The sequence below is a fragment of the Rhamphochromis longiceps genome, linkage group LG22, assembly GCF_057381845.1.
Source record: "Rhamphochromis longiceps isolate RC_006_pf linkage group LG22, R_longiceps_female_GT1.1, whole genome shotgun sequence".
Classification (NCBI taxonomy): Eukaryota; Metazoa; Chordata; class Actinopteri; order Cichliformes; family Cichlidae; genus Rhamphochromis; species Rhamphochromis longiceps.
In genome coordinates, this window is record NC_140577.1 from 182,665 (window position 1) to 195,164 (window position 12,500).

General features: G+C 48.5%; 2 protein-coding genes across 4 annotated transcripts in view; both read left to right on the forward strand.

Annotated features, from left to right (window-relative positions):
* The window catches only part of rfx5 (regulatory factor X, 5), a 9,138-nt gene extending 4,363 nt beyond the window's left edge, over nt 1-4,775 (forward strand). For both annotated transcript variants that reach the window (XM_085396091.1, XM_085396092.1), the window contains exons 10-11: nt 1-88; nt 232-4,775. The exon at nt 1-88 is cut by the window's left edge and continues 44 nt beyond it. In XM_085396091.1, coding sequence (XP_085252217.1) covers nt 1-88; nt 232-1,293 — 1,150 coding nt within the window. In that variant the 3' untranslated portion in view covers nt 1,294-4,775. The remainder of the gene's footprint in view (nt 89-231) is intronic.
* Nucleotides 4,776-10,802: 6,027 nt separating this feature from the next.
* LOC146642997 (phosphatidylinositol 4-kinase beta-like) overlaps nt 10,803-12,500 on the forward strand; it is a 17,898-nt gene continuing 16,200 nt past the window's right edge. The window contains exon 1 of one of the 2 annotated variants that reach the window (XM_085395285.1): nt 10,803-11,112. The gene's annotated coding sequence lies outside the window, so the exon portion shown is untranslated. The remainder of the gene's footprint in view (nt 11,113-12,500) is intronic. The other variant, XM_085395284.1, reaches the window with a different exon arrangement.

A 12,500-nucleotide genomic window follows, 5' to 3' on the forward strand; every position in this document is an offset into this window, starting at 1 on the left:
ATCAGGAGACAAATCGGCTTCGTCTGGAAAACCTTCCTCCCTAGATGCTTCGCCTCCCTCCAGCTCTTCCTCATCTCTACGTCCTGCGGTAAGTGAGGTGAACGAAAGCTGCTGGTGTTCATAGACTCAGCAAAACACAGAAATCACAGGTACAGTCAGGATGGCGTGTTTATGTTTGTTTGTTTCAGTCAGACCAATCGGTGACCTCCGTCCATCTCTCATTGTCCGCAGGTTGAATCAATCATAATGCAGTTACCCAGAATCCTCCCTCGCAGCTCCATCCCAGATAAGACACTCACCGTCCGCTCCTCTCCACCCTCACTAGCTCCCAAAGACGCCTCTGGTGTAGGGGAGGTGTCTGGACATGGAGGCCCCACTGCCACCACCGCCACGAGTGGTGGCGGGGTGAAGGTGATCGCGATGGCGACGCTGCCGCAGCAGCAGGGCGGCCCCTTTCCTGTGATGATTCTGCCTCAGAGCTGTCTGTCCTACGAAAGGGAGAAGGTTGCCCCGCCTCCTCCCCCTCAGCAGCAGCATGCCCCCTCAGCCCCCACCTCTGTGGTCCAGAAGGTTCGAGGTGGAGCAGCCAAGCGTCCCCTGGAGGTGGTGGTGTCCAGTGGCAGCGCCATCGGTAGTAGCACCCCCACCAACACGACGCCCGTGAAACGGAAACGAGGACGACCGAGAAAACCTCGCCCCGAGGACTCCCTGCCAGCCCCGCCCACTACTCTTCCTCCTCCACCCCTACCACCTGCGCCACCCCCTCCTCCTTCCATCATCAGCTCTGTGACGGGTGGCGTCATCCAGAAAGCCTCCTCGTCGTCGGCCTCCTCACAGCCCGTGCTGGAGCTGGTGATCCAGGAACCGCCCGGCATGGTTCTGGGTGCAGTGGAGCACCGTGGCGTGGTGGTGCAGTGCCCTCCAGAGGTGGACCGCCACAGTAAGCCGCTGCTGTTGCTCCAGAGCCCGGGAAACCAGAGCTGGGAGCTGGCGGCGTCAGGGCGCACCCAGATGGTGGAAGTCATCCAGAAAGCTCCAAGACCGAGCAACAACAACAGCGCCACCACGCCGCCCACCGCACACCTGCCAGCGCCTCCCCTCCCACTGCCCACGCTGCACGAGGAGCAAGGCGAGGTGGAGATCACGCTGACGCCGGTGCAGCCGCACGTCAGCCTGCCGCCACCACCTCCTCCTTCCACCTCCTCTGCTGGCTCCGCCTCTCCCGCCACAGTGATGAAGAATGTGAAAGAGGAAGCAGAGAGCAGCACATCCTCACAGAGGGAGGGGCACTAACCCTGTTACCTCACTCGCTACAAAGCCTCGCCCGTCTGACGTCTTCTTCCTCATTGGTGGAGATCCCAGATTGGCTGCGTCAGACAGCCAGTCAGGGGCATACATGAAACCAGAACACTCACATCTCGCGGCCACACTTCCTCCGAACATTTGTTGGTCTGCTGCTTCGCTTCACCTTAAAACGTGCAGAGGAGGAGGCGGGGTTTGGTACTTACGGGTCAGAGCCTTGTAAAGGTTCTGTGTGTTAAACCTGAGAAACCACCTCTGTAATGAGCTCAGCCTCTGCTCCCCTGTAGGCCGTCGCCTCCAGGAGGTGCCGTTTGGGGAGCAGAGGCTCCGCCCCCTGTTCTGAACAGCCTTGTGTTTTTATCGTGTTGGTTTGTGATTTTTTTAAATGTGCCCCCCAAAAAGAAGCCGTTTGATCTAAACGTTTGAACGCGACTTTCTTTATTAGTTCAGCTTCTTTGATTGCATTTAAATGATTAATAGTCAGTCACAGACTCTAAAGTGCTCGTGTCTGTTTCCGTCAGGGCCAGATGACCTCACAGCAGACCTGCTTCCATGTGTTCTTTGTCAAGTAGCACCACATTTGTTTAACTAGAAAGTACTTTGTGTGAACTGTGCTGGAAACCTTCACCACCCGGCGACGATTTACTGAAAGTGATTTTTTACTTCAGCAGGTTATTTATGGTGAAAAATTGCCCCTCCTCCGGCAGCCACGTTGTTGTTTTCATGTTAATGACGTGGATGTAGACCCCCCCGCTAGAGAGCACAGCAGCGACACGATATCTGGCCCTTACGGATCGAACGGCTGGTTTGAAGCTTGAGCTCAGGCACAAGGAGCAAAGCACAAGTCGCCCTCCACCAACGCTCGCATGCAGTACGAAGAATTTACCCACTCAGAGCCCGTTAGACGCCATGCACCCTTTGCACTAACCAGCTCCCTGCGAGCGCCACCACAGCTCTGTCCCGATCAGCAGTGTGACACGACCACGTCGAGATGCTGATGTTAATAAAAATAAAATAATAAATAACCCAAAACAAAGGTTTCGGCCACAGGAAGTGCCCTAAACTTGTAACAGGAAGTGGTTCCTGCTCTTCTTCTGTGGTTCCTTCGGGAGGACTCTGGAAGTGTCACATTGCTGAGCGATTGTTCTTCACTTCTGTCAGACAGCTTCTCGCTCCCCGCGGGCGTCGTCTTCATCATTGGTGCTACAAACTGCAAGGCGCGGCACTGCCGCTGTCCTCGCCATCTTCATCCTGTGATCTCAGACTTGTAAAAACCCTGTTTGTCAGTACTCGCGTCTGGAGGTGTGAATGTGGCGTGTTCAAGTGTGTGTCCTCACTTCCCTCTGTCCTCTGACAATGAGAGCTGCGGGTCAGTTAACGGGACGTCGAAAATCATGACTGTTAATTCACACGTGTTGCATGATGGGAAGGTGCACACGGCAGCCCTGCACTAAGCGCCAGCATGTAAATATGACTGCATGGTGTAAACTCAGCCGACTGGCACGTCTCGGCGTCCTGTTAACTGCCGCGCCTCGGCCCTGACTGACTCCAGCGTTGCACTGTGTAAAGAGTCCGTGTGTGTTACCAGTTTGTTGTTATATGCATTGAGAGACTACGTCACAGGTATTTATGAGTTATGTTTTGCTTTGTGGTTGCACCTGATGAGAGGCCGGCTGCACTATGGCCGTTTCAGTTTTAAGTGTTGAACAGTATGAATAAAGAGGAAAACACGAGTGTTTTATGAGAGCTGAAGTAATCGCACAGAGTAGTTACATTTCACGGTTTGTAGAAGTAAAGACGTCTCTCTAAAGGCCTCAGTTTACTTCAGACAAAGTTTGTACGATAAACTGCGTCTGACGGCAGCCGCAGGCGAGTCACCTGACCTGGACTGTGGTTACAGCAGTCCACCCGCTTCCAATCGCATCACGTTTGTCAGAGAGCTGTAGGACTGATGCTGAGTTACTCCGGGAGCGTCTGACTCTGGAGGGTTTTCTGACGAAACGTCGGACCTCTTGGGACCTGTTTGTGCTGATCTGGGACCTCAATGGGAATTTTATCCAGGACTGAGAAGGCTTGCTGGTCCTGAACTGGTCCCTATTGCTTTAAGGCTTCCTTTGAGGTGGACTGAGGCCTAGATGCTTCCAGAAAGAAAAACAAAAAACCCTCGGTGGGCAAAGTTGCTGCTGAGTTGACCGACGAGTCGCTCTGCTGCCAGGCACCGTTGACTCTGTCCTCATCACTTTATTGCAGACCTGATGTTAAAGTCAAATGTTGCTTTTGGAAATCAAAAAGTTCTGACTGAAACCCAAAGAGATTGTTCCCTGTGCAGGAGCTACTGGGCAAACTGGGAAACCTGACAAAGATGCAAAAAGAGCTGAAGTTGGGACTAACAGCGCAAGTAACTGAGCAGAGCTGACATGTGGTTCAGAACGCGAGTCTAAGAGTCGGTTTCCAAAGGCGTTCAGATAAACGGTCGTGATTGTGAGAGAGCCAATCAGGGGGAGAGAAAGTCGAGGGGTAAAGAGGTGGACCTGAGCTGCTTCACACCTGCTCTACCAAGCGAGCAGGTGTGAAGCAGCATGACGAAGCCCGAGACACAAACCCCAGAAACTGTGGTTCATCTGAATAAGTGAACCTGCTTCATCTTTGATGATCCCTGAAGGGCAGAAGGACTCCAGGATAACCCAGTTAAAAGCAGCTCTGGCCCAGTCTGCCCCTGCACTGGGAGCCTGGGTTTGCAGCTGTCTGTGGGAGGTGTTCACTGTGGAGCCGCAGTGCTCGAACAAACTAAACCAGAAACGGGTCAGATAATCAAAGATTAAACGATCGGGATCCGGGTAGCAGGGCGTCAACTCCAAGGGGCCAGACTGACGACACGGCGCCTTCTGATGTCACTTCCTGTCTTGTTTATATGTGCTGTACATGTGTAGAGCGGCTCCCCTGCGAGCCCTCTGAGATGTGAACAGCTGATTGTTACTGACCCTCACCGGGTCAGAGACCTTCACTGACGAAACGTGACGAGATGACGAGGCACTGTTGGGAGCGAGCCCTGGCGGTCCCGTGGGGGCCGGGTTTTTGTCTGTAGCTGTGACCAGCGGCGTTGACGTTTCCTGTTGTTTTCCTTCTGCCTCGTGCTTTGTCGGTTGTTGAGCTTGTTGATGTGCAGATTTTCTTCTTCCTGGTGTTGCCGTGAGAAACGCCATCGGTTTTCTGCATGTGTTCCCGTGGCTGCTGGTCTCTCTTTTGGATGTTTGTTTCTCCGTAACTCCGCCCTCTCTCCTTTCTGTTGCTTTTTTGTTTTGCACTTTACTTCGGGAGCGGTGGAGGATGAACCTCCCGTTCAGCAGTGTGACGCAGCTTCGCTTGTGTTTGTTTGTTGTGAAGAGAAAGTGAAGCGTGATGAGGACAGAAGCCAGAACTTTAATGTGAATCTATTTTCCTACGTGACGCAATAAAGACGTGACGTTAACTTACTCTCTGGTCTCCGCCTTTCATTTCAGCGGGTGTTAAATCACTTCCTGATGACTAATCGGATCTTTGGAAAATGCCGTCAGCATTCCCGAGGGTCCCTCACTGCTCACGGGATCTGAGGGTCACAAGAGGACTTGGGGGTCACAAAAACTGAATCCTCTGGGACAAACCTTGATACGCTGAATGATCCTCTGAGTTTGATTTGTTTCTAGTTTGAGTCTGAAATCAGATTCTTTTTTGTTAAAATGTTATAATTTAGTTTAAAACAGACCTGAAGTATTTCAAATGGAGCAATGGGTTTAAAAGATGGTTTCTTTAAATGTCTTCTTTCTCTTCTCACTTATTTCATGTTCTTTGTAAAGCTGCTGATGGAGATCGAAAACAATCCGTGAAAACACAAAAGAAGAGCTTATTTTCTGCCTGTGTGACAATCGCAGACATAAGAATAAAAAGCTTTAATTGCCGTTGTTCACAGTGAAATTGTGGGTGGTCCACACCAACTGTGCAGGAATAGAATATAAATAGTAAAACAGTCGGGAGGGGCTCAGAGTTGAACTGCTGCTCCTCCACATCGAAAGGAGCCAGTTTAGGCGGTTCAGGCATCTGACAAGGATGCCTCCTGGGTGAGGTGTTCCAGGCATGTCCCACCGGGAGGAGGCCCCGGGGCAGACCCAGGACACGCTGGAGAGATTATATCTCTCAGCTGGCCTGGGAACGCCTTGGTGTTCCCCTGGACAAGCTGGAGGAGGTGGCTGGGGAGAGGGAGGTCTGGGCTTCTCTGCTTGGGCTGCTGCCCCCACGACCCGGCCCCGGATAATCGGAAGAAGATGCATGGATGGATGGTAAGACAGTCATTCTTCTGTCAACGAGGAGTGCGGATCGGCAGCACAAACAGTGTTTTCATCTGATCTAATTTATCTTTCTAAATAGTGGGTGTTTGTGGGTGTATGGAGCAGGGGACGTCGTCTGTCCTCGCCTTTCTGTGACAGTCACCGCACACAACTGTTGAAACATACAGACTTCAGTTGTTTCAATGAGAGCCAATCAAGAAGCTGACCTGTTAAAGTGGACATGAAACACTACAGGATAAACATGACAGTACAAAATACAAAAGTAATATAAATTTACACAAGAATGATAATATTTCTGAGGCAGTGAGAGGTTATTATTGCACATTGCTCAGTGGTTTGCCATCAGTCTGACTGTCAGGGGAAAGAAGTTATTGAAAAGATTGTTCTGTGAGGGTAGATGTGGGACGTCTTTACTTACACTGCCGGTCAAAAGTTTGGACACATCTTGTTTTTCCTGTTTTTATTACTTTCTGCACTGTAGATTCAAACTGAAGAAGTTAAATACATATGACACAAGGATACGTGGAATTATGTAACAAAGAAAAAGATGATAACTCCAGATATGTTGCATTTTAGACTCCTGTAAGTATCCACCCTTTGCCTTGATGACACACTGTAAACCCTCGGCCTTGTCTCAGTGAGCTTCATGATGTAGTCACCTGAGATGGTTTCACTTCACAGGTGTGCCTGTCAGGGTTTGTATGTGGAGTTTCTTGCAGCAGTCCGGTTGGTGCACAGCTGACAGCCCTATTTGACAACAGTTAGACTTCATGTTATGGCAAGAACCAATCAACTAAGAGAAACAACAGTCCATCATTACTTTAAGAACTGAAGGTCAGTCTGTAAAAATGCTAAAAATGGCTTGTATTTGTACAGCGCTTTACTAGTCCCTAAGGACCCCAAAGCGCTTTACACATCCAGTCATCCACCCATTCACACACTGGTGATGGCAGCTACATTGTAGCCACAGCCACCCTGGGGCGCACTGACAGACGCGAGGCCGGCAACCTTCCGATTACAAGGCGACCTCCCAACTCTTGAGCCACGATCGCCCCTTTGAATGTGTCCCAAAAGTGCAGTTGCACAAAACATCAAGCACTACGAAGAAACTGTCTCACATGAGGACGCCCCAGGAAAGGAAGACCAAGAGTCCCTCTGCTGCTGAGGATACGTTCATCTGAGTTACCAGCCTCAGAAATCACAAATTAACAGCAGCTCAGTTTAGAGCCCAGATTAACCCCACCCAGAGCTCCTTTATTTCTCGCTAGTACACGGGGTTCTGCCCGGCCTGAGAGCCGTCGCCAGTCCCCTTCAAGGCCTTCCCCAAACCGCAGCACTATCACACTTCCTCATCCATCCTTACCAAGGAAGTGGTCCCTGCTAGTGAAATACAATTTATTAATCAAAGGTGAGCGGCGATAACTGACTACATGTGTATACTGTGTCATGATTGGACAGACATGGATGTAAACCACACTGAGGTGAAGTAACCACAAGGCACTGATTCTAACGTAAAGGTACTCTGGATATTATCAAATGTGCAAAGATTGTTAAATGTTACATTTTTTGTTTGTCAGGTGTCCTGTTTGAAGGAAACACTGGACTGCATGTGTGCACATGAACACAAGGAAGGAGAAATCCTCAGACTTGAAAGATTGTTCGTTTATTGGCTGTTTAGTCATTTTATGACAAGATGGATGCTGTTGTTATATTTCAATATAGTTTCTGAGTTGAGGAGGATAAAAGAACATTTAACATTAAATGTACGGATGCTGTGCACTAAGCAAAGCTTCATTTACAAAGTTTTCTCCTACCAAATTTTGAGAAAATGGTTGTAATCGTATAGAAATGTAAGATTATAAAGAAGTACACAGTTACAGTGAAAAGAAGTGGCTGTAAATGGTCACATAAACAGAACTTTCAGTTTTTCTCTTAACGGAAAAATAAACAGTGAATAAACGGAACTTTCCGTGTCATAACTGAAGGAAATGTCCGTAAATAGTACAGAGTGGACTGAAACTCGACACAATGTTCCTTTTTCTGTCAGCGTCCATTAAAAAAACAGAAAACGGAATTTTTTATGCAGTGCAAAAAACACTTGTTGTGACAGGAATGTTGTTTGTGGCTCAAGGTGAAGTGACATCGTTCACGAGGGACACACCTGACATATATCTCACATATTACAGGCCAACAGATTCTTTTAGCGGTTTAAATACGGACAGTCGCTTTTTGGCAGAACACCGGGGTCCCGAGCCACGCAGTGAACGATTGGAAAGCTGACATCACGTCCACAGGAAACAAGTCTCCACGTCCTTCACTTACACGGGGGCTTCACTTTTCCTCACTGCTAAATGAAGTAATGTAGTCAGTCAGGTGATGTGAGAAGGCTGTTTTCCCTGCAGACGTGCTGATGGTCGTGTCTGTGCTGGGCTGTGAACTGTCTGGATGTCTTTGGGAGCGCGTCATTAAAAAGCGCATCCGCTGATTGCGCGCTCGGTAAATCAGTTCGTGTCGGTCCGGTGACCACCTGCTCCGTTACCGCTAACAGCTGAACTTTCCCGTTTGAGTGCAGCTCGCTGAACCACAGTGACATCCGTTAATTCATCTCACGGAGGTGGATAAACCGATCAATGTGGTCTCATATTAATACATAGTTAATGCTATAATATTAATATTATAATGATTATAATTCACTGATGGACTCTCATAATCAAGCAGCTGCGACAGATGTTTAGGGTCTGCAGATGTTCCATCAAGTTCACCCGCAGACCCACTTTCTGCTCCGTGCTGTTCCGCTGCCAGCCTGCTGGGGGCGCTCTGAGCGCGCATTCAGTGCGTGTGTTTACAATCTAAGTACCTGAGGCTTTTACTATGAAAGGGCTTTTGTGTGGGAGGACAGGAAGGAAATAGTTTTGGACCAACCGGAAACAGAACCAAAACAGAACACCTACTTGCAGAAATGACGCAGGTCTAACTTCAAAATAAAAGCTTCATGAGCCTGACCCCACCTAAGGGGCAGGAGCTGCTTATTGTCACGTATAGCTGCTGTCTTTACAGATCCTGATAAGTATCACCGCTATGAAGGCTCAGAATAATCTCAGAGTCAAAAACGTGATTTATTACTATTTATCACAGAGCATAAAATGTGGTAAATAAACATGAGTACAGAGGAAAGTGGTGACAGGACGATAGCTGAATTTTAGCTTTTATGAAATCAGAAGTGAAACTTGTTTCAAAACTGTTTGACGTGAGAGAGAAAAATAAGCTCGAGGACAAACGAATGTTGAAAGAAATGAGTCAGAAACGCAGCTAAATGCAAGCTCGCACATTTAATAACCACTTTAAAATAAGTAACATTTGATTTATATAGCACCTTTCTAGACAAAAGCTCACACACACACAGATAACCAGGTATAAAATAAAAACAGGCAAAAAGTTAACAAAATGCAAATTTCAAAAATAAAATGAATAATTTTGAAGACAGATCAGTGACTACAAATGGGGTCAGAATTTATCATATAAAAATGTTCATTTTGTTTACATGACCTTTATATGATGAATTCTGACCCCATTTGTAGTCACTGATCTGTCTTCAAAATTATTCATTTTATTTTTGAAATCCTTTACTGCATAAATGATAAAAATTAAATAAGACAATATTACAAAGTTACAAAATATTAGAAGTAACTCCCATATATACAAATAGCTCACCTATAAATGTCCAGAATATTACAGATAAATACTCTAAGCTGTAAAACTTTGTTATTTTCTCTGTAAAGGACAAACTACAGGCTGTAACTGCTGCTCTGTGTGCTCTGCATTAGATGGAGGAGTCGTACACAAATATCCACAGGCAGGGATGAGTTCCTGTGTCGTTCAGTCAGTGGCGGTCCTAGCCTGTTTGGCGCCCCGGGCGAACACTCCCACTGGCACTGTATGTAGCGGAGATGACAATAAAGTTTACTTTGACTTCAGCAGCGAGCACGCGCACCAAGGGCTCGCGCGCTCACTTTATAGAATTTCGAAAAAACATCGGTGCAAATTATAAGTCTGTATCATGATGTCTGGTGTTTTCATGTTTGTTGTTTTGTTTTTATTTTGTTTTATTTTGTGAGTTGGTGATTAGATGCTGCTCCAGCCAGCCAGAGACTCCCCCGCGGCCCCGCCCTCTCCTCCCTGTGCTGCATGCGCACCTCGCAAACGGAGGGCGCGCTTACTCCCAGCAAAAGGGTGATAGAAAACCGACCGGTGCCTGTGCCATTCCCAATATGCGCTGGCTGATGTCGGGGCAGCATGAGTATGAGCAATTTTTTTTTTGCCGGTGCCCGTGATGCCGCCCCCCACCACGATGCCGCCCCGGGCAACCGCCCATATCAAAAACCGCTACTGCGTTCAGTGGTGCACTATGGGTAATCTCATTGGCCATGGAGTGTATGGGATCCAGCATCGTCCTTATCTTGGACAACATCCACCTTTCCGACAGCACCCTAAGGGAGTCCAGCTCCAACCCCACAGCATTACTGACCTTACAGATCAGTTTATTGAGTCTGCTGGCATCTGCGAGCCTCAGCCTGCTGTCCCAGCATGCAACAGCATAGAGAATAGCACTGACCACAACAGACTCATGAAGGAGCTCAGAGCCCTTCCTGCAGAGAGCAGTGGTGTTTTTAACCCAGTCCAGTTTGTTATCAGTGTGCACTCTGAGGTATTTATAGTCCTCCACAACGTCCACATCGACCCCTGGACTGAAACAAGAACATGTGTTTCATGTTACTCTGTCACGGGGTATTTCTAACACAGACACACAGGTAATAACCGTTGTTTCTACATGTTTTACCGGAGGGAATAAAATCCAACATTAAAGTGATAAAAGTGTCCCGTTAACTCCACACCGTGAGGACTGGTTGGTGACGGCCCACAGCTCGAAGGTGTGACCGACTGCATGTGCTCCGTTCGTACACAAAGACTCATTCGAGTCGTCCCCTCAAAGATGCTTATGATAATGTAGTGATTTTGAGTTTCGTGTTGCTAAATCCAGTGGAAAAGTATAAAAGTATAACTTAATTCATCTAATGTTGGCAAAGCGACGAGTTTCCTTGACCAAAACAAACCATCCATGCGCCCCTCCCCGCGCGCCACCCCCCAACACACCGTCCCCCGTGTTGTCCTACTGTCAGTGGCCCGGATGTCTTCAGCTGGTTTTTTTTTTTCCCTCTACGTGCTTTTATTGTGTAAAGACCACCGGAAGCTCCGACAGTTATGTACAGCCTCTGCCTTTACGGATGTTGCGTCACCGCAGTTTTAAAGCAAGCCGAGCCGAGCCAGGCCACAAACCCAGAGCAGATGGACCGACCCTAAAATCCTGGACTAAGCGCGGCACCGGGACCCGGATCAAAGAACCGGACCGTACCGGGACAGCCCGGGGCGGAGCGGACTGAAGTTCGATTGTCGGAGCTTTGAAGGGGGCTGAAAGCGCCTCGGTACCCGGGTAGGTGCTGCTGACCTCGGTTCGTTTTTCCGCCTCGGCCTCTCTGTTATTGTTCGGGTTAGCTAGCTGTTAGCAGGTTCGGCAGGCCCGGGTTAGACTCCGGGCTTAAGCTGCCTCCTCCGGTTTGTTTTCATCAGCAGGGAGCGGCTCTCCTCCTCCTCTTCTTCACAGTTTGAGTTCTGCATCAGAGGCCCGATTAATCGATCCGAACCAAACAGAGTCTTTAATGTGCGCCGAGAGCGTGCGTGACGTGTCAGCAGTAACAGGGTGTTATTTAAGTACCCGTGACATGCAGTACTGTGAGTACAGGCCACAGTACCGAGTAGCAGTACCCCTCAGGGCGTTCATCAGTGACTGAGATCACATCAATGCAGGGAAATTAAAAAATGCACATAAGAACAGCAACACATCTAACAGAAGAACAAAGTAATGTGCGTGAGTGTAGGACAGACTGAACAGCTGATCGCCTACATGTGAAAATGAACCTGACAGCTGGCTGACAAACACGTCTGACACGATTCCTGCAGCTTCGCCTCTTCAGCTCTGCTCTCCTTTCACTCTTCACGTGCTCCGTTTAGTCCCACGCTGCTCCGCACAGCCAACAACCCACACAGTGGGCCACGCGTTCGGTCACTCCTCGCTCTGCTCCGGCCCAGAATCACATCTGTTTTCAATTCAGTTTAAATCACAGCAGTTTGTCTCGAGGTGCTTCACACACTAAGGAAAAGCCCTGCATTAATACAAAGAAAGGGGCGGGGCATGTGACACGACAGGGTGAACAGACCCAGTCTGTAATAATAACTAATGATTTAAAGCATCTTTGGTCTACCTGCTGTACCCTGTACAGGTGCGTCCCCAAGGGGGGCACTGGCTACCCTCCAATATTGAACAGTGTTACAGGATATTTAAAGGGTTGGTCTGCCCATTGGTGGAGCGGGGGTGGTGGCGGCTTACTGGGCCTAAGCCCGGGTTGTTTTTTCAGAAGCCCGGGGTCTTTAGGAGTGTAATTTTTTTCATAGTTGGATGCCTGACTGACAACTGTATAAAACAAAAACTACACACAATATTCGAAGCACATAGCGCACACTGTGGGAATTTAGGACTGAGCATAAATGCCCCCTAATTTTGGTATGATCCGAGCTCGGGTACTAAGCAACTGAGCACAGCACTGACGCCTGTGAGCGAGGGGAGAGAAGCTGCTGCCTGCCAGTTTGCTGCAGACAGAGGAGAGCTTAAGTTTGAGCAGGTACCAAAGCAAATCATTCGTACTGTACAAATAATGTAAATATGACGGCGAATCACGAAAGATTGATGTCAAACTGATCACTTGACCCATATTACGTTACTTGTTCTTTGAGTGAATCAACAAATGGCGAAATGAAAAGCCG